Below are 22,540 nucleotides of genomic sequence, written 5' to 3'. Positions count from 1 at the left end.
CATTCTGTTCTCTCGTTCTTTGCTTCGTGTATCTTCAGTTCAACTCACTTCAACACAATGCACACTGTAGTGTCTCCACTGTGCAGGGACACCTGATGTGAGTCCAAACAGAAGGGAGCCGGGATGGGATACGGAGATGGAATCTCCCTCCCGCACCATAGGGCTCAGGGTTTAACACAAGAGCCAGACAGAGAACCAGTGTCCCATAATCCAAGAGGAATGGAGAAGGCGCCCCCAGAGTAACCTGATATGGATATTCAAGGAACGAGCAGTTCTAACTGGGGAAACTGGAGAAAGTGCGAGTTGAGCTTGGGTAGCCGAGTAGAAGGAAGGGCATTCCTAGCAGGGGGTAGAGCCCGCGCACAGGCCCAGCGGTGAAGCAGGTTTCAGGGGATGGCATCCAGGATAACAAGAACCCCAGATGTGTTCAGGTAGAGAAAGAGAAAATGAGCCTAGACCAGCGAGGGCCTTGCATGCCAGGCTAAGGAAATCAGGCTTTCTTCTGTGAACAGGGGGTACCTCCAAAGGGCTTGAAGGAGAAGAAGACAGGCTCCTCAAAGAGGATCTCGTTTTTCCATTGTTTAGGCGGCGGTGTGTAGCTCATAGCTGGGCTCACAGCAAATGCAGATAAAGGGATTTTTAACTCCACATACTGAGGCCCACCAAAGAACTAGGGATTCCAGAACTACACCCCCATTCTGAGGCTTTAACTGACCTTTGTCCTGCACCAGCACCTCCAACTCCTCCCGAACACCATCGTACCAGCTTGTGATGTCCACATGGAGGGAATAGTCGCAGCAGGATTTGGTGTCAGCTGCTTCATGCCATTTCTCGAAGGATGTCAGCAGGCTAGACCCAGGTTCAGGGACGACATGGTCAACTGTGAAAGAAAAATATGCATCACATTCTAAGATGCATAGGACCCCAGCTATTCCAATGGTAGCCTCCAATAGCCTCTTCACCCCATCATCGTCACCATCACACCATCTTCACTATCATCACCATCGCCATCATCACCACCTTAATCACCACTCTATCACCCCAACATCAACACCATCACCATCAACAGCATCCCCGGGCGCCTGGGTGGCTCAGTTGGTTAAGCGACTGCCTTCGGCTCAGGCCATGATCCTGGAGTCCCGGGATCGAGTCCCACATCGGGCTCCCTGCTCGGCAGGGAGTCTGCCTCTCCCTCTGACCCTCTTCCCTCTCGTGCTCTCTATCGCTCTCATTCTCTCTCTCTCAAATAAATAAATAAATCTTTAAAAAAAAAAAAAAACAGCATCCCCAACATCATCATCACCATCATCATCATCATCACCACCTTCATTACCGCTATCACTATCACCCATCATCAACACCATCACCAGCACCTCCGCCACCATCATCATCACCATCACTATTATCACCATCACCATCATCATTACTACCATTATCATCATAATCATCACCATCATCATCACCATCACACCACCAACACTATCATCACCATTGCCATCATCATCATCACAACCTTAATCACCACTATCACTATCACCCCATCATCAACACCATCATCACCACCACCATCACCATCATCATCATCACCACCATCACCACCACTACCATCACCATCATCATCGTCACCATCACTATTATCACCATTCATCATCATCACCACCACCATCACCAGCACCATCATCATCACCACCATCACCATGATCATCACCATCACTATTATCACCATCACCATCATCACCATCATCACCATCACCACCCTCTTCATCATCACTCCCACCACCATCATTGTCAGCATTGCCATCACTGTCACCATCATTACCATAACCATCAGCAATGACATAATCACCACCATTGTCATTGACATCTTCAGCAGCAGCATCACAACTATTTACTGAATGCTTACTATGCCTCAGACACTGCCACAAGGCTTCCATCAATTAGCTCATTAAATCCTCACAACCAACCTGTGAAGTGAATATTAATATCTCCATTGGCAGAAGAAGAAATGAGGCTCAAAAAGGGTAAGGAACTTGTCTAAAGTCACACAACTAGGTAAGTGGTAGGAAGAAGGTCCAGAGTCCCGTCAGCTGCCGTCTGAACCCTTTCCCACTACTCCTTGCTGCCAGAGCTGGAAAGGTGCACAAGACCTTATAGACTAAAAGCATGTTAACTTCATCACCCCTTTCTAAAATAAAATCTTAAATGTAAAGCAAATGAAAGGGGAGACACCTGACTTTTAAACCTCACTTGACTTTGCATATCCCTCTAGCTACTGCCCTGTTTCCCCAACAAGCCCCCTTCACAGCCAGACATCTGTAAAGAGTAGTCCTTATTTTCCTCCAGCTCACTCCTCCACCCGTCTAAAGCACCAGCCTCTGCTAACTCAATCTCCACGTCTCTAGATTTAATGGAAACGTCCAGTCCTGACTCCACTGGACCTCCTGGGGCACACTGAATCAATCCCTCCTCTTGGCTCCCACGACGACATGGCTTTCTGGCTTTTATTCTACTTCTGTGGCCATTTTTCCTCGGTCTCCTCATAGACTCTTCTGCCTCTACTTGGCCATTAAATGGCAAATCCCTTATGGCTTGGCCCTGGAATATTCTTTAGTACAGCTGCTCATTAAAACATACCACTCCCTCTTAGCTGCAGAACTCTGACTGCAGCTGTTTCCCTGACCTCTCCACCAGGAAGACTCAAAAGCTCTTCAAGACTAAAATGTCCCAAACTTCATGCAACATCATCCCCCCCCCACCCTTTGCAAATCTGGTCCCTACCACCTCCTCAGCTGTGAGGATACCACCTTAGTTCCACAGCTAGGATCGAAGGGGTCATTCTTGACATGTGCTTTCTCACAGATAGCCCATGGCTGACCCATCACCAAGTACTTCTATTTCCATCCTACACATCCCCAGAGCTGTCCAGCCCTGTCCACCTCCATGGTCACACTCCGCATCCCAGCTACCCTCTTCTGTAACTGAGCAACTACAATCACTTGCTCCTGGTGCAGTGACATCTGATCTAGCCAATCTATTCTGGTCTCTTTGAAACCCAAAGCAGATCTCATCATTCCTTGCTTAAAATCCTTCAATGCCTGCTCATTGCCCATTTGAAAAAGTCCAAAAATTCTTCGCTCAGCCATCAAGGACCATCAGTACCATCCTTACCTTCCAGTCTTATCTCACACAATCCCATCCCTAAGTCTCTGCACTCATGCCTCATGGGCCTTCATCAGTCTCTTAAACGCAAGCTGTGTTCCATCACAGAAGCTTCGCACATGCTCTTCCCTCTTCCTGGAGCTCTGTTCCCCTCCACCCTCTTCACCCAGTGAATTCATACTCATCCTTCAGATCCCTGCATGAATGCTGCATCTTCAGGGAAGCATTTTGCCTGTCAGTTCAAGCTCTGTGCACACATTTCTGTGGTAGCCCTAGTCACAGAGCATAGACATGTGTGTGTAGTTGTACATGATCCCTAACTCCCCACAAGACTGCCACCACTGGAGCACCAGGACCATGTCCGCTTTGGTCCCTCCGTCCCCAAACACCTAGCACAGTGCCTGGCACAGAGCAACCCTCAATTAAGTATCTGTCAGATGACAACATAGGATGGAGACTCACAACCTCCCCGCCCCTCACGATGGTCCTCCTGGTGCTTCCACAGGTTCTTGGGGCCCCATGAAACACACTATGAAAACCACCCTTTTCCAGATGGGGTGGATGAGGCCCCTCCCCTAAGAGTCTCAAAGATGATGATGGGGAAAGAGCAAAAGGGGACCCTGGAGAACCTGACTCCTCATCCGGGGTTCTGTCTTCTACTCCACGCAGGTCACCTGAGCCTGCAGCCTCCAGCTCCATCTCTCAGCGCTGTGCCAGCTCCTATCTCCAAGTACTTGCCACGTGCCATGCACTACACCCAGGCACCTCATGTAGGTCTTCCAGCAGTGCTATGGTGGGGGAAGGCTCAGATTATAAAGCCCATCCTACAGATGAGGAAGCTGAGGCACAGAGAGGCTAAATACTGCCCACAAGCATACAGCTGCTGAGTGGCAGTGATCAGGATCAAACCTGGACAGCTGGGGTCCAAGTCCAAATCCATCCAGGTCCAACATCTGGGCTCCTCCCACTTTCCCAACCAGCAGATAAAAGGTCCCTTGTGGAGAAGGGACCAGGACCGTGCTTCCCTCATGAACTGGGCCATCCCCTCCTGGCTCAGGGGGATGAGGCAGCTCTGACGCATGAGCTCCACACACAGTGGCCCGCTCTACCCAGTGTACTTCCAAAGGGGTTCCTAGGAGGGAGACAGATGGGCAGCTCAGGGATGAGCTGCCTGGACGCAGAGAGCCTAACAGTTGAAAGAACACTGAAAAAGCAACCGTTGCACAATGTCCACAATAGCCAAACTATGGAAAGAGCCAAGATGTCCATCGACAGATGAATGGATAAAGAAGATGTGGTGTATATATATACAATGGAATATTATGCAGCCATCAAAAGGAATGAGATCTTGCCATTTGCAACGATGTGGATGGAACTGGAGGGTGTTATGCTGAGTGAAATAAGTCAATCAGAGAAAGACATGTATCATATGATCTCACTGATATGAGGAATTCTTAATCTCAGGAAACAAACTGAGGGTTGCTGGAGTGGTGGGGCGTGGGAGGGATGGGGTGGCTGGGTGATAGACATTGCGGAGGGTATGTGCTATGGTGAGCGCTGTGAATTGTGCAAGACTGTTGAATCACAGACCTGTACCTCTGAAACAAATAATGCAATATATGTTTAAAAAAAAAAAAAGAAGATAATAGGAAGGGAAAAATGAAGGGGCGGAATCGGAGGGGGAGACGAACCATGAGAGACTGTGGACTCTGAGAAACAAACTGGGGGTTCTAGAGGGGAGGGGGTGGGGGATGGGTTAGCCTGGTGATGGGTATTAAAGAGGGCACGTATTGCATGGAGCACTGGGTGTTATACGCAAGCAATGAATCATGGAACACTACATCAAAAACTAATGATGTAATGTTGGGTGATTAACAACATAATAAAATAAAATTTAAAAAAGAATTAACTGGTGCTTATTTAATTAAAATCATTTATTAAAATGGAATCCAAGAGGGGCGCCTGGGTGGCTCAGTCGGTTAAGTGTTTGACTTTAGCTCAGGTCATGATCGATCCCGGGATCAAGCCCTGTGTTGGGCTCCCTGCTCAGTGGGGAGCCCGCTTCTCCCTCTCCCCCTCCCTCTCCTTCCACCCTTCCCCCTGCTCATGCTCTCTCTGTCAAATAAATAATTAAAATCTTTAAAACAATTAAAAATAAAAATAAAATAAAATGGAATCCAAGAAAGAAAAGCTACTTCAAAAACTACAAGAGACTGCAAAATGCGGTAGAAGAAGAATCCAGCATCTCAGGAAGCCTCTGTGGTAGAGGGCACTGTTTGTGCACATTGCCTCCTCCCCTCCCCACCTTGACCATGGTTCATGGTGGGCAGAGTGCAATCCCAGGGACTTTGGGCTCGGCCATGCGACCTGCTTTGGCCAACAGAACTTCAGCGTGTAAGTGAAGACATGAGGTGGTAAGAGGGGTGGCAAGCTTCTACCAGACCCTTCTTGCACTTCTGCCATCTGCCAGGAGAAGGGCATGGTTGAGCTGGTCATTGGTTCCTGGATGGGAGCTCCACGGTGCCCAACTGAACCCAACCCACATCCTGAAGCAGACTCACTCCAACCTGCTCCTAGTCCCTCAGATCCTTGACCAAGAAAAACAAGTGATGCTTGAAGTTTGGGGACTGTTCGTTATGCAGCATTATCCCAGCATTACGGCATCAACCCTGACTAATACAACCACCTCCCCACTGCGTCACCTTCAGCAACTTGTTTCAGCCTCTACTTCCCCATCTTTCACCATAACACCTATATCCCTGGTTCCAAAACTTTAGCCATGTGCACACCAGGTTCAGGAATTTTTTGCTTTATCTCCCTACAATCCATATTATTCTTTCCTTAATGCCTTTCTTTAAATCAGCTCACAGTTTCTAAAAATTTAAATGTTAATTTCAATCTCACCCTACGCAATAATACCCATGATGTGCTAGTTATTTATCTTTCAAATACATTAAAATAATTTAAACTTTTAAATGTCTGTATTGCCTATAAAATCCTCTGCGTACCACCACTGGCACAACATTTGTGGCAGGTTGTGGTGAGGATTACATTAACTGGTCCCCTGAGCAAAGTGCCTGGTGTAGACTGAGACCGTGGTGTTGCTGCTGCTGCTGCCAGTAAATGAACCTGCCCATGTGCCCAAGGCCGGGGTGCAACTCACTGATCATCGTGGTCCCGCCTGCCAGTGCGGCCCTGGTCCCTTGGAAGAAGTCATCGGCAGCAGTCATCCCCTGGGACGGCTTCTGCAGGTACGTGTTGACATCGATACCTCCGGGAATCACCATCCGCCCATTGGCCTCGATGGTCTTCACTCCACCAGGAACTATTAAGTTCTCTCCTATTTGTCTGGAAACAAACAGAAATGGCCTTTGGTTCTTAAAAGAAAAACAAGATGGCAGCCCACTGTGTGGCTTCAGTTCCATTAGGTAAACATTTCTGAGCCAGGTCCTGGGCAGGGCACTGGGTAGACAGAGAATGCTCAGGCAGGACTCCTGCCCTCGAAGGGCTCACAGCCTAATGAGGAGAAGAGGCATGCGGGCAGATGGGTAACAATGCAGTACAGCAGAGGGGTGGGGAGTGTAAGGTGGGCTGCTTCACTAGCCCGGGAATCTGGGGAGGCTTCCAGGGGGAGGTGGTGGCAAGGGGGTCTCAGAATAGCCTGTCACTCCAGAGTTCTTCGCACACTTTCGTCAACCACTTTGAGGATCCAGATCGCAGGAGACAGAGCGTCAAGTCCCCTTAGCTCTGCAGACTGTGAGAGGTAGTGCTACAGGGCCGAAGTGGGACCCTCTCAAAGGCTGTATGTTGATGCTCTAACCCCCAGGACCTCGGAATGTGACCGTATTTGAGGACTGGGCCTTCACAGAGACAATTACAGTAAAGTGAGGCCGTCAGGCTGGGCCCTAATCCAACAGGACTGGAGTCTTTGTAAGAAGAGATCAGGACACAGACCCGTACAGAGAGTTAACCGGGTGAGGACACGAGGAGGAGATCACCAGCCACACTCCAGGGAGAGAGGCCTCAAAGAAACCAACCCTGCCAACACCCTGATCTCAGACCTCTAGCCTCCAGACCCAGGAGAGAATCAACGCCTGTTGTTTAAACTGCCCAGTGGGTGCGGTGCGTTGTTACGCCAGCCATGGCAAGCTAAGACACACAGGCACCCAGGATTCTCGTTTTAACTCTCCTGAGGACTGACCTCAGGAAAGCTGCTTAACCTCCCAGTACCCACAAGAAAAAGCCACTAACATCATAACTCCTGCCTGGAGGGAATCACACTGGGGAGAGAGACTTTTCCTGAACATGCTGACCCTCCCTTCTGTTCCCCAATGTGCTAGGCACCTGCGAACTTCCGCCAGAAGGAGGAAAAATTCCAAAGGGAGGAAGAAGGGAGAAGAGCCTAAGAAACTGGAAACCTCTGTCCCGTGTGGCGGCGGCTGTGTCTCATCTGTTGGAACCAGAGTCGGGAGACACATGGGGGACAGAGGGGAGGCTCAGCCAGAACCAGGACAGAGAGGACAGCCTCCAAGGTCAACGCCGGGCGAAGACCAGTAGACCTGAACATGAGCAATTTTTATTAAAAAAAAAAAAATACAGTCGCTCTGAACGCTTCAGATGAGGCAACAATATTCTAAGTCACAGAAAAACAACCGTAATGAAGATACAGGCAAGTGCTGCTTTGGGGACCACCATGTCAGGCCCCAAAAAGAATCTAAACCCGAGCAGCCGAAGCCGACGCTCCTGGATCCTCCGGACCCCTGGGCAGGGCTGGTCCAGGCAAGCTTTGGGGGTGGGGGGACAGAGGGCTCCACTTGGGGCTCTCCCACAGAATCAGGGCATCGCACCCTGTCCTGAAACCGGAAGTAAGTCTAGCAAGAGCATGGCGCCAGGGACCACGGCCGAGACCACGCCCACAAGCTCAGCACCGCTTCTAACACCAATGTCCTTCCCTCTGTCATCTCCATCTTGATTTGCAGACTCCTGCCTTGCCTGACCCCCTACTAAACACATGGAGATATGTCAGGAGCTGAAGAGCAAGGGGTCCAGGAGGAGATGCCCCCAAACCTTCCAGCAGGAGCAGGTCACCCCTGAGCACTGGCTTTTCTAAGCACTTGGCAGATCATCTCATTTCATGCTTCAACTGGCTTTTCAAGAAGACGGGATAATGTTCAAGTGTTTAATGCTGGCAAAGGCTTGGGCATGACCCAGAGTGGGCATGCGCTATACACGCGGCACAGCCCCACGTGTGGGTATCTGGAGTCTGACTGGGTGTGTGCCTCAAGTCACCAGGCCAACAAGTACTGCTGTTTGGGGCCCATTTTCAAGGCATGACAAGTCACCTCTCTTTACGGGAAGTAAACACATTCTGCAAAAGAGGAAAATGGAATTCAGAGAGGTATGGTGCCTTGCTCAAGGCTGCACAGCAAGTCAGTGGTGGGTCTGGACTCAAGCCAGGTCCCCCCCAAGTCTAATATAATATCTAGGCTCTGCCCACCAGCCTTACCTGTCTTCCTGCTTCCCTTACATAGAAGGAGCAGATTCTCCCCAAACTGGGACTGACCCAGACGGAACCGCCAGTGCATTAGGAAGAAGAACCCAGATGGTTCTCAATGGCGGTGTGTGGAGAACAGGAGGCTCTGTGAGTTAGCCAGACACCTCAACCCCGCACCCCAACACCTCCCCCGCCCTACGCACAAGTGTTCAGTGGCCAGTGTCTGAGTCACCAGCACTTGCAAACTGGATGAAACCCTCAATGAATCCTAACAGATGCAGCGCAAACACAGCTGACGAGCTTTTAGGAAAACTTGGCAAATGGCCACGGAAGAGAATTCTTGGGGGTTCGATCGAAGTGAAGGAGCATAACCGGGCCTCCTGGGGTCAGTACAGGTGGCCCCTCTGGGTCTCAGCCCTCCCACACCTCCTCCCCAGCCAGCAGGGGTTCGTGCTCCAAATGACCATCTGGAGACTTGCTCTGCTGAGCAGGGTGGGGGGAGAAGCAACAGAGTCAAAAAGGGGTTTCTGACTAAGAAGAGCTGAGAAATAATGAATTTGTAGACACTGCTTATTTCCTGAACAACACGGTCCACCGAAGTCCCTAAGACTCCGGGTGTTCACTCATACAGCAAGCACTTAATAAATGCTGCCTGGCCAGTAAGCTCTTGTTTCACATATACACATCCTGGACTGCACGGCTCTTGGGGAGCCAACCTCAATCCCACATGACCAGTGGGTAGGTGGTCCCGCAAAAGCATCAGCAACCTTTACCTCCCACGTCCCAGAACCCTGATGCCCCACAAACCAGAGTTCACCCCAGCGTGGTTGTCTCCGTATCTAAGCAGGGAGTTGACTAGAAACCTCACCACCCCCACCACCTCTGCCTCTCTCCCTCTGGTTCCAAGACCAAGGTCCTGCCACCTGACAGGTCAGGACTCTTCTGCTACACTTCCTGTCCATACTCCTGGTACCTCTCATATCCAGCACTGTGCCAGGCCCCGGGTGCAGAAGCCCTAAGACAAGGTCCCTAGTCTGGGGCAAGTGCAGCATGAGGAGTGTGGGGCCGGGCACACAGGCTGGCCAGCAGAGTCATGGGGGTCAGGGAAGGCTTCCTGGAGGAGTCACACAAGCTGGACCCACAGGACAAACAGGGGTTGGGGAGCGGGGGCAGGGGGCCAGAGAAATGAGAGTGCGGGGTGGGGCCAGGCATTCCAGAGGATTTATGGGTGCAAGGTTCCAGGTAGAGCTGCTGGGCTAGCTCTGCAGGTACCACACTTTCAGCGTGGCTGGGAAGAAGCGAGAGGAGGGAATCCACTGGAAGAACAGAAGCTTGGGCTGGACTTGAAACGGTCGGAGTCTGGGACTGGATTTGGGGTAGGCAGAGGGAGGCAGAGAAGGGCGCCACGCTCTCCTGAGCTCCTCACTGGGCACGCCGTGGGCGTCGTCTCTCAGTGCTCACAGCCATCCACAGCCCCCTCTCATCCCCCTCCCCTCCCCTCTCTCCCTCCCCTCCCCCTCCTCCTCATCAAAGCCCACGCGGGCACCAGGCGGTCCTGTTAATAGACCCCATTCCTGCTTGACCTTCCCCTCACTCTCACTCCCCTCTGCCTTTCCTTCCTGTACCAGCAGCCCAGGCTGAGGACTGAGACAGTCTCTGGCTCCTACTCTTCCCAACTCCAGGGGAACTCGCTGAGCAGCCAGCGAATCCAGGGCACTCAGCATGTGAAAGGAAGAGAGCTGGACCTCTCCGTTACTTGCCGGTAAAATGTGGAGGCCACATCAACCCCCTGTCTGGTGTTGTGGACTGAGCTGGGATCCCCCAAACTTATATGTTGAAGCCCTGACCCCCAGCATCTCAGAATGTGACTGTATTTGGAGATGGGGCTTTTAAAGAGGTGACTAAATCAAAACGAAGCCATTAGGGTGGGGCCCTGATCCAATAGGACTGGGGTCCTGTGCACATGCGCACAGAGGGATGCCCTTGTGAGCGCAGAGCGAGAAGCTGCAGTCCACAAGCCAAGGAGAGAGAGATCGCAGAAGATCCCTGCCAGCACACTGATCCAGGACTTACAGCCTCCAGCCTGGGAGAAGTTAACTTCTATTGTTTCAGCTGTCCAGCCTGGGTTTTTTTATTACAGTGACCGAGCAGATGGAATGCACTCGGATGTCACAGCCAGAGAGGAGGCCAACAGGGAGACGGAAAGCGCAGGAACCCTCTGGCCCAATGCAGGCCACGGCCCTGTCCTAACATTCTTCCTTTCTCTCCTCGCTCCCTCCACCCAATCCAGAAACTGTGGGCAGGTAGAAGAAAGAGCCGTGAATCCAGTCCTACATACCAGGTAGGCATCTGCGCCTTGTCCCCAGCTGACAATGGGGGTCAGCTCTTGGACCTCATTGGCCGGCTGTGTACAGAGGCTGTGCCTCTGATGGCCTGCAGAAGGCTGGTGCAGCAGGAACACTCCAGAATCTCTAGTCCCCTCCCCACCTGTAGTTTGGACCTCCCCAAATCTCTGCATCCCTGATATTGACAGCACAGTCATTCTGGGACAGAACTCTAAGGGCCTGGCAGCCTAGGGAGACTGGCTTCTTCTTTTTTTTTTTTTTTTTAAGATTTATTTATTTATTTGAGAGAGAGACAGAGAGAGCAAGCAGAGGGAGACGGAAACATACAGACTCCCCGCTGAGCAGGGAGCCTGATCTGGGGCTCGATCTCACGACCCTGAGATTGTGACCTGAGCCAAAATCAAGAGTTAGACGCTCAAGCGACCAAGCCATCCCGGCACCCCAAGACTGGCTTCTTAAAAGGTGTGTTTTGGGGATGCCTGGCAGGCTCAGTCAGGGGAGCATGCAACTCTTGATCTCAAGGTTTTAAGTTTGAGCCCCACACTGGGTGTAGAGATTACTTAAAAAATAAAATCTTTCAAAAAAAGGAAAAAAGTGTGTTTTGGTCAACCTACTTTATAAGTCCATCTTCCAGGTAGACGTCAGCATAGAAGGACTGGTCATCGTTGATGATCCGTCCACCTTTGATGAGGAGTCGGTCACTCTGAAAAGCCAAGCAAAGTATTAAGTGTCACTGGGGAAAAGCTGAGAATTTTTTTTAACTTTTAATATAAAATTATCCAAATATTTTCAAAAGTAAAGAAATGGCATAAAAAAGCCCCCTCACATCCATCACCCAGACTCAAAACTTCAATACTTGGCCATTCACACTCCACCTATTCCAACCCCTCCCCCAACGCTTCTGTTTTGTTTTTGCTGAGATATTGTAAAATAAATCCGAAATATCGTACCCCGCCACCCGGTAATACTTCAGGATATATCTCCAAACATTAAGGAGTTTTTAAATAAACAGAACCATAACCCATCTTCTCAGCGGACCCAATTAACAGTAATTCCTTCCTAGGAGTTAATAGCCCATGCTCAATTTTACTTGGTTTTACAGTGGGAGGGTCGAGTGGGGCTCCGTCCTCAGTCCCCACTCTGTACCTGGCTCTCTGCAGTCTGCCGAGATCTATACCAGCCCTCCCGCCCCTCCGATGCCCTTCATTTGTTGAAGAAACTAGGTCATTCATAGAACAGGAGTTTATTAGGGCATTATTACTGAATACAGTAAAACCCAATTTAGAGACCTTTTAAAAGCTACTAGAGAGACTATAAAACAAACACAACTCCCCCAGAACCACCTCCAGTCAAACGTCTGAGGTTTCTCTCCACCGTTTTCCTTGATTCCCCGTGGTTGTGGTCATAGTGCGCGCATCCATCCACTCATCTGTGCCCCCGTTACGTGCTGACTCACCATCTCAGCTCCCAGCGCAGGGCCAGGCCCTGAGGAGCCAGGAGGAAGCCTCTGCCTCTCCTGGAGCAGATGGAAGGAGAGGCAGAGGCTTAAAAAGCCATGGGTTTACAGGGTTACAAGAGAAGGGGAGGGTGCCCGCCTTGGGAGCAAAGTGAAGGAGCTGCTACACTTACCAGGGGCCAGGCAAGGCCAGCTCACACCTAAAAAAGTAAGTCGAGATGAGTTGTTCCAAACAAGCAGTGGGGACGAAGTCCAAGGAGGGCGAACCTTCAGTGTCTGAACAGAGAGAACTGGTAGCCAAGGCCCAGAGGCCACAAAAAACACAGCAAATTCTAGGACCCAAAAAGAACACAACTGTGTCCTTTGTGCATTGTATCATAAAAGTGTCCCCAAGTTACTACATGTTCTTCATAACCACAAATGACTACAAAATATTCTATCTTACGGATACACAATAAATTGTTTAATGATCCCCCTATCGCTGGACACTTATTTTCGATTTTTCACAACGGTACGTATTGCTGCAATGACCATTTCTGCACACAAAGCTTTTCGCTCAGCTTGAATTCTTAGGATCAATTCTCAGAAGCGTAACAACTCAGTCAAACAGTATATACCTTGTTTATGGCCCTTGATAAATATGACCAGATAGTTTCCCAAAAGGACTGCACCAATTTGCCATGTATAAAATCAGCAAGCACCCTTGGTTGTCATTAATATTTGTTAATTTGCATTTCTTGGCGGCTGAGAATTGTTTTGCCCTGTGATTATTTATACTTGTACTATCTCCTAGCGGGAGATGTAGTGATGAATAAAAAACACAGCCTCAGTCCTTAAGCTCCAGCCGCTGGGTAGGGAGAGAGCCAGTAAACAGACAATAACAATTCAGGGTAGACACTTCCAAGGGAGTGTCTTCCATGGGTTTCCCTGAAAGCAGAGCCTGAGACAAGGATGAGAGGCAGATAGTGTCTTTGGGAGGTGACTGCACAAACTGGAGTGAGGAAGTAGGGAGACGCAGACAGGCACGCAAATCCCACAGAGAGTGCCCACTGATCTGGCGAACATGGGTTAACTGGGGCTTGATCCCAGGAGGACCCTCTGAGGAACTGTACAGAATGCACCTCAGAGCGGTCCCAATGGTCCCATGGCATCAGTCATGAGAGGAAGACAGAGAATACTGTACAAGCCCAGAGAAGAAGGGTTTACCCAAACTAAAGAATCAGGGAAGGTTCACTGAGCAGAAACAGGGCATGCAGCCTGCCACTCAGGACCCTCTAGTGGTGTCATGCATCAGCCCTGTATTTCCTTCAGAGAGAAAGCCAAGGTCAGTGAGACCCGATGCAATCTGGAATCCCACTACCCAGGCAACATTCACATTCTCACTTGCTTCAGGTGTCTGTTCAATTTCACTTACCTGAGAGCACCCCCTCCCCAATGGCTGCCCTGTCTGGAACACTGGACACCTCTGCCCTACCAGCAAACCCCATACCTCTGCCCACTCTGTTTCATAGTACCAACTACAATACATCCCACACACTATATATTTACATTGTTTGTCTAAAATGTGACTTGCTCACGGACATCAGAGCTGTGGTGCTTCCCCACTGACAGTGTCAGACACACTCATGGGGGACTCCTGCATACACGCTGATGTGGATGATGGTGCCAACTGCAATGGTGCCCTGCAGCTGTCCTTACAAGACCATTAGCTTCATGGGGGTAAAGACTTCATCTGTTTTCACTCTGCATCTCTGATACTCGGACACAGCCTGGCTGGTTGGCTGGCTGACTGGCTGGATGGATGGACAGATGGACAGATGGGCGGCTGGACAGCTGGACAGATGGATGGATGGACAGATGGACAGATGGATGCATGGATGGATGGATGGATGCATGGATAGATGGACAGATGGTTGATGGATGGATAGATGGGTGCATGGATGGATGGACGGATGGATGGATGGACAGATGGATGGAGGGATAGACAGACGGATGGGTCCCTGAAGTGACTCTTGAAGGCTGAATAGTTTAAGATGGAGAGCAAAGGTATCACAGCCATGAGACAAGAAACTATGAGCCATAAGACAAGGAAGACAAGTATGAACCAGCATATCCTGCTCCCCAGCAGGAGGGTCTCTGGCTTCAAGCTCACCAGTCCCTACACCCTGTCTCTCAGTCCTAAGATAGAAGCCAGGCACAATTTGCACATTCCCAGGGAGGATACTCCAGGACCAAGGGAAGGAGGAGGTGCGGGCTCTACATATCCAGAAGCAGAGACAAGCTGGTGTGCAGGTTTTCCCAGGCACTAGAAAGCAGGGAAATGTGAGTCGTCAGCAGCAGCTGGTGCATGGCTTCCAGAACCTGGCCCCCCGCGGCAGCTGTCTGCCCTGTCACATTTAATAGAGGGCTTTACAGGCTCAGCCTGAAAGGTGGTATTTAAAGCACTGTGCACCAGAAGTTCAGCCCCACCCTGCTCTTCCTCGAATCAGAGGGGTGCAGTTTGTGTTCAAATCCACCTCCTCCCCAGCTACTGACAGACAGTGTGTGTAGCTACTGCAAGGGGTCCCTTCCGGTGTTCTCAGGGGCAAGTGTCTTTCTAAACCAGCACGTCCATAATGAGGCAAGAGCTGATGTGACTTCCTCCTTTTCTTCCCTAACACTAGCAGTGCCTTTGCCTTTTAATTGGCATTTTCAGAATCATGTTCTTTGGAACTTTAGCACAGAGGGGTTTAAGTGGATGCTATTCCCAAAGGGGATTCCCAGGTGTAGTGAATTTAGAAAATTCTGGATTTAGCAGAAACAAAGATTATCTCTATAAAACAGGAATACCCAGATCCTTTACTTTGTTGATGTGTAATGTGAAAATGCAAGAGGGGAGCTGAATTTACATCTTTTCCAAACATCGATCCTTTTGTGTTATGCAAAATTTGACAAGGATACTTTCCCCAGACAACACCTTAAGATGGAAACAGGGCTTCAAGATGGGGTGGCCTCCCACGTTCACACAACTAATAGGGGTCTAGAGTAGACCCAAGGTTCCCTAACTTCCTGCCTAGCACTGGCTCCATCAAACACCCTTCTGTCATATCTTAAAACATTTTCACACTCTAGAATCCATGACACCCATAATCAAATGCAATTTAGAAAGAACCAGAGGTCTGTGACCCAAGGACCCAGCATTCTAGGGCTCCCTCTCTTCACACAGGAAATCTGAGTGTACGATCTCCCACCAAGAAGAGTGGATTTGGTGGTACATAATTTTTAAGAATTTAACAAAGTAAAATCACACATTTAAAAGAAAATTAATGATACCCTGCCTCTCACAAATAGCATATATGAACAATGACAAGCTCTGTATAACAACCAGTGTTTAAATACTTGGAAGAAAATGAAATACTTAATCAAAAATTCAACAAATGTCTTAACAGCAGGGTATGCTAGAGACTGCCATTCATTCCACGGTGACAGCAGTGACCTAAATTGAATTATGCTCAGCATGGCTCATGTCCTTGGATCAGTGTTATGGAGGAACAGAATGTCCAGAGTCAGATACAAGTTCCAATCTCTGCCCACTTATTATCCATGTGACTTAATGTCTTCTAGACTTAGTTTCCCCATCTGCAAATGGGGACACCGTCCCTGCCTCATAAGACTGTTGGTGAAGTCCATGGGGTAGATACACAAAGCACTTAGCACAGGCGTGGCCCATGTAAATACTAAGTAGAATTATGCACTGTTCATTCTCTGCCATCTTCTATAGCAGGAACTACATTCAGTAACTATTTAAGGAAGCAGTGTGTGCAGCTAAAAGAAATAGTGCTTGCCTTTAATGAGTTCTCAGGCCGGTGGGGAGACTGGGAAAGGCTGGGGTAGAGAGGAGAGCAGAGATGGGGAGGAGCACAGAGCCCCACCACCCCTTCCAGCTCTTCTGGGGCGGGGGGATGCTTATCTGCGCTGGAAGAATGAGTAGGAATTAGCCACATGGCAAAGGAGAAAAGAGACTGCAGGAAGGAGTATGATGTGGGGACAGGCACAGAGGAAGAAGGAGCCTGGTGTGCTTGGGAATCTGTATGTGATTTTATCTGGCTGAAGTATGACCTTAGAGTGGGGATCTGGAGAGCAGTGCAGGTGCCAGCCCATGGGGACTCTAACACCATGTGTAGAAGGGAGTCCAGGCTGGTCACCAGGATAATGAAAGGGCTTTCATCAAGTAAGAACTCAAACATACAAAAGCTTCTGAGCCAAGACATCACAGAAATACTGGGCAGATGTATAAGAAGGGAAACCAATAATTTTATATTTTCCTCAAAGCTGGGATTTCTCAGTAAGATCAAACACTGGACAGTTTTGCAAAATATATCAAGGGCCTTAAAACTGTTCATGAACTTTGATCTAAAAATTTAGCATGGGATGCCATGCTCCTGGGAATCTGTCCTCAGGAAAATATCCCCAAACAGGGCCAAAGAATTATGCACAAAGGTGTGATCCAGAATTAATTACAATCCTATGACCATACCACTAATGAGGTATCATTCATCTACTAAAATATTTCCCAGGAATTTTTAAGGACAGACAAAAGTGCTAGACAATAAAATATTAGGTGAAAAAGCAGAATACCAAACTCTCTATATGGTAGTAATTCAGGGGGGGAGAGTAGATCTTTCTGGTAGTAACTGACTCCCCCCAGCAGAGACTGTGGGGTGCACCCAGGTCCCACTGCCCCTTGCACACCCTTCTGCCACAACACTGAGCCCACGCCAAGGTCACTGTTCACGTGCCCATCCCCTACAGGACCGGATGGCTAGCAGTGCCTGGGGTGATTCATCTCTGGATCCCCAGGGACCAGCCAGGGGTGTTTAGCAAATGTTTGCTGAGCAGCAGGAGAGGTGGTGACAGACAGGAGGAAAGGAGAAAGGGAGGAAGAAGAAGAGAAGGTTTGAAAAGAGGGAGGGAAGGAGGGAAAAGGAGAGGAGTGGGAGATGGAGAGGGAGGGAAATGGACGGGAGGGAGGAAGCGAGGGTGGGGCAAGAAACAGAGAACAGGAGTAAAGAGCAGATGAAAACATCAGAAATCTCTTTTTCTGCCTTTAAAATTCCCTGAAAGCCTAAGCCTGCCGCCCAGGAAGAGAAGATGGTTTAATGCAAAGCCTGAACAACACGGATGATGCTGAAGGAGCCCCTCAGGAGGGGCCCACCTAAACCTTGGTTCTGGGCAGTAATCACATCTCTGCCAAAGGTCCTGTGAGTCAGAGGAGAAGCCCAGGGAAGGGAAGGGCTTGTCTGCAAACCCGCTATCATCTCCCACCCAGCCCCAGCTGGGAGAGAGCTGATGTTGGCAGGACGCCTTCATTCTCTTCACAAACACTCAGTATTATGTAGAGTGCTGCTTACAAAAATTAGCCCTTAAAGCTTCAGACATCCTTACCCATACAGCAGCAAAATAAAGTCAGCCTCTGCTAGGAGGGGAGGTCTGGGTCACAGTGAAATTTCTGCATCATTGTCTATCCCTGAGCAAAGCATTAAGCCTCCCTGCATTCTGTTCTCACACATGCTTGGTAGGAATAATATCTGTCATCTCCACCGCTAAGTCAGAGGGATGGAAAATCCATTAAGGTCTAGGGAACCCTGGAAGAAAAGAGAGGTGCTGTGCTAATCAAATAAACACTTAACCCAAAATCACTAGTCTAGCAACCTTGGGTATCTGGAAAATAGCAGAAAACCAAAGCTGTTATCACAGAGACAGGGAAAGACAGTGACTATGTCATCAAGGAGGGGACATTTGAACTGGGTTCTAAAATATGAGAAGCTCAAAGACACCAAAAAAGGGGGAGAAGCGGAGCCTTCCAACAAAATAAATAGTATATACATAGACAAAGTTCAGGTTCTACGCTGTAAATAACGGAGAGCGGATGCTGTATGCTGTCCGTGGTCCTGAAACCTCGTTGCACATTAGGACAGCAAGGTTTCTCCAAACCCTAGGATGCTAGAGTTGCCTCTCCCTCATCCAACCTTGTAGTTCTTCACTGCTCTTCTTTCCTGGCTATTATTTTGTAATCTTTATATTCCCAGAGAACAAAAACAACCATTACCTATGTTTCACAATGTATGCAACTGGTTACATTAGCACTAGGGCTTAGTACCACCCTTTCAATACTTTTAATTCTCCCACCCCAAGAAGCTGGGGAGAGGGCATACTCTAAATCAGAGTAATGAAATAACCAGTCACTCTTTGGGAAAATGAAGAATCCCTTCCTCCAAAGGGCTGGCACAGAAATGAGTCTCAAAAAGATCTGGGAAGACCTGTTTTGATAGAAATGTGTTTGACCATGCATTGAACTTCATTCTCTTAAGACAAAAGAAATGTTAAGGTGAGTTTTGAAAGTTACCAGTCCTTCAGACTCTATGAGCCACTAATGTTGAGGCTTATGTTTACAACCCAAACATTCAACAGGAGAGTAGGCTCACCTCATTCATACATCTACAACTTAAAACATGGCACCTGAGCCTAGATGATCCCCAAAATCCATTGGGATTACATGCTAAAAATTTCAATCCAGGTGCTTCTGTCAAGATTTTCACTTACCAGATGTAGTTTACGGGCCAAGAATTTATGTCACTAAAAAATACCTCCAGATGATCCTGATACGGACCCTCTGGTGGATTGTGCTATTTGTTTTGCAATTCATTCTGCTCCCCTACCCTTGCCGTGCTCCAGTGTAGGTGCAGTGCTCTTCTGCCCCACCAGCTGTGGGTACAGTCATGTGACTTGCTTTGACCAACAGAATGAGAGTGGATGTGAGTGCACCAGTCTGAGCACAAACTTTGAGAGGCAGGTGGGATTCCGCTCGATCTTGACAGTCCACCCTACGCTGTGAAAACAACATGACCCAAAGAGGGAGCCTCCTTCATTCTGAGTCCCAGAAGGAGGGGATATGAGGAGAATGCATAACACAAACAGAAGCCTAAAGACAAATCTAGCTGAGCCCTGCAACGCCTCTGCCACCCACAGACCTATAAGCAGTAAATATTTGGGGTTGTAAGTCAGAATTACAAGGTTGTTTGTGATGGGGCATTATTGTATCAGAGTGAACTGATACACCACCAAGACTGTGCTGAGAGCCATATGAGGGACTTTCTAGCTCAAATATTTCATAATTCCATGCCTCGGTTCCTCCCTTTACTAACCAGAGCCCCCGTCCTCGCAGAGCTCCCATTCGACCTTCCTGCAGCAGCAAGGGCTGCCGTACGGTGCACCTGCACATCCTACTTATTCCCAGAAAACCAGCCCATTTGCCTTTGATTTATCTCAGGGGACAGCCTGTCAGTCAGCAGCCCTTTGCCACACTGTCCAGGAAGGCAGCCCTGGAAGGGGCAACAGGCCTGAGACCAAATCTAATTAACACACCTTTGTTTTCCACTTGCATGGGGAGAGAGCACAATGGCATTTTCCTCCTTCATGAAGCAGAAATAGCGGTGGTCCCCATGGATTGCAGGCCTTCTCTGGAAACTCGGGCCCATTTCCATGAAAACTGCAGTTTTAACAGCGAGATTTCAGGTCCCAGGTCCCATGAGACCGGCAGACAGTCAGGAAATAGTCCCTCATGGACGGAATACCTGGTTTTAAAATTACCCACCTGTAAGATGATCCCAGGAGCAGGCAGGGCCTCCGGAGGAGGGCGCTAGCTACATCTGTGTCTATGTAGAGACCCATTTCTGTGTTACCTTGTCTCTGCTTTTTACGTCATACAAAGCAATGTAGACAGAAATCCTTTACCTTTAAGGAAATCACGTTCCTGAGCGCATACTAAGCGTTGGTTCTACATTACATAGATTTTCATTTTTAATTAAGTTACCTGAAGAAGAGGGTATGATGGGGGCGCCTGAGTGGCTCAGTCGGTTGTCTGACTCTTGATTTCGGCTCAGGTCACGATCTCAGGGTCGTGAGATGAAGCTCCAAGACAGGACCCACGCTGGGTGTGGAGCCTGCTTAAGATTCTGTCTCTCCCTCTCCCTCTGCCCCTCCCCCTGCTCACACTCTCCCTCAAAAAAAGAAAAAAAAAGTAAATAAATAAAATAAAAATAAACAAGAGGTGGGTATGATGGCTACAAGCGAGGAAGCTCAGCAAAGTGATTTCTCAAGGTCACACAGCCAGGAGTGGGTGCTGCCAGATTTGAACCTAGTTCCACCTGATACCTACAAAAGGACAGCCCCATTGCCCCCGGGGTGGTTATCCTGCATTCTCCTCACTATATGTGGTTAACATGTCTGAGCCTCAGTTTCGTCCTCTGCAAAATGGGGACAAGCAAGAACCGACCGACCATATATACCCATTCAACTATTTACCAAGCACAATCCCGACGCCATGCATTCCCCTGCCCCCCTGATAGGGTTGCTGCCATTGTGGCCAGAAGGGAGTAAGGCAGATTAAAGGGCTCTGAAAGTTGCTAAGATCTCCCTGGCGGGGAGATATTAAATGCAGAGACCTATTCATCCAATAAACACTGGCAAAGCCTCCTGTGAGCCAGATGCTTCCACACCCAGTATCTCTTTGACAAAGAGGCGGAGTGGCCTGCTGGTTAAGTCTGTGGGTGCCAAGCCGACTTCCTGAGCTCTGATCTGGCCGCACCCTTACTAAACCTGTGCCCCAGGCAAGTCCTCCTCTGCCTGTGTCAGTTTCCCACCCGTAATGCAGAGAACTCTTTTGGAAAGACAAATGAATTAAACCCGTGGACAAGCACTTAGATCTGTGCCTGTTTGTTGTTGTTCTTGTTGTTGTTGTTGTTGTTGTTGTTGTTTTAACCTTTGCAACATGGGGAGTTAGATCTCATTGAGATGCTCCGGTTCCATCTTCGACTTCTCTCTAAACTCTCACTTCAGACCCAAGTCTTTCCTCCATCTTGTGGCATCCGGTCCAGAAAGTCCTCCCATGCACCTGCTGATTCCCACCTCCCACTGCACCTGTCCCAGGTCAGCCTTCACCACCTGTCTCCCTGCTGCCTGTCTTGTCCCCTCCACATGACAGCCAGTGACCTTTCTGAAACACAAATGCAACCATGTCATGCCTCTCCTTTAAACCCTTCATCAGGGGCACCTGGGTGGCTCAGATGGTTAAGTGTCTGCCTTTGGCTCAGGCCATGATCCCAGGGTCCTGGGATCAAGTCCCACATGGGGTTTCCTGCTGGGCGGGGAGCCTACTTCTCCCTCTGCCTCTGCCTCTCTCTCTCTCTGACTCTCATGAATAAATAAATAAAACATTTAAAAAAATAAAGTTAAAAAAAATAAACCCTTCATCAGCTAGCTTGCCCTCATGCACAGGACAAAGTACGCCCTCCTGGGTAATTTCTGGCCTGACCCCACCCCTCCCCCCAGCCTTGTGTCCACACATTCCTCCACTCCCCACACACTAGCTCCTAAATTGCAAGTTCACACCCCCCCCCCCCGCCCCGTGCCTTCCTATGGCCTTCCTGCCAAACCTGCTCTACCCACTGATGTCCAACTCACCCTGTGCGCCACCGTGTCCTGACCCCAGGAATATGTGGTCATCCCTTGCACTTCCCACAGCTCGAGGCGCACACCTCACGGTTAGCATTGCTTCAAGACGCTTCATCTTCCAGCTCATCTTCGTCTGTCTATTTCTCCCATGAGGCTGGGAGATCCTTCAGGCCAGAGACTACAGCTTATTCCCAAGCAGCTGGGAATTACCTGGGTGACCTGGGACAAGATGCTTAACCTCTGCGTGCTTCAGTCTCCTTATCTGTAAATGGAACTAACCAAAGTTTAATGATTCAACTCACAGGATTCCTAAAGATAATGTGTAAAAGCACTTTGTACCCTGCATACGCTGAGTACTGGTCTATGTAGTACAATATTTTATGCCAAATGTCCTATGTCCACGCATTGAGGAAGCAGGAAAAAGCTTCCATTGCTCTTATCACCTTCTCAAAGGTGTCTGTGACCCTAGAAAGTTTTTAAGCCAGTTTGAAAAGTGCCCAATGATTAAAGTTTTATTTTGAATCTATTTTGTTCTGCATGCCCAGAAATAAAGGATAGCAAAAGAGAAGAGAAGAAAATGAAGGAAAAAAAGGA

At 49.0% G+C, this 22,540-nt stretch overlaps 1 protein-coding gene across 3 annotated transcripts in view; it reads right to left on the bottom strand.

The window, feature by feature from the left end:
* Positions 1–22,540, bottom strand: part of CRMP1 (collapsin response mediator protein 1) — a 72,198-nt gene that overhangs the window by 36,373 nt on the left and 13,285 nt on the right. For all 3 annotated transcript variants that reach the window (XM_027600380.2, XM_027600381.2, XM_027600382.2), the window contains exons 2-4: positions 11,613–11,701; positions 6,323–6,507; positions 716–880 (exon numbers count right to left, since the gene is read on the bottom strand). In XM_027600380.2, the coding sequence (XP_027456181.1) occupies positions 716–880; positions 6,323–6,507; positions 11,613–11,701 (439 nt within the window). The remainder of the gene's footprint in view (positions 1–715; positions 881–6,322; positions 6,508–11,612; positions 11,702–22,540) is intronic.

Source organism: Zalophus californianus, chromosome 2 (genome assembly GCF_009762305.2).
Source record: "Zalophus californianus isolate mZalCal1 chromosome 2, mZalCal1.pri.v2, whole genome shotgun sequence".
Lineage (NCBI taxonomy): Eukaryota > Metazoa > Chordata > Mammalia > Carnivora > Otariidae > Zalophus > Zalophus californianus.
This window is presented reverse-complemented; position numbering and strand designations above follow the sequence as displayed.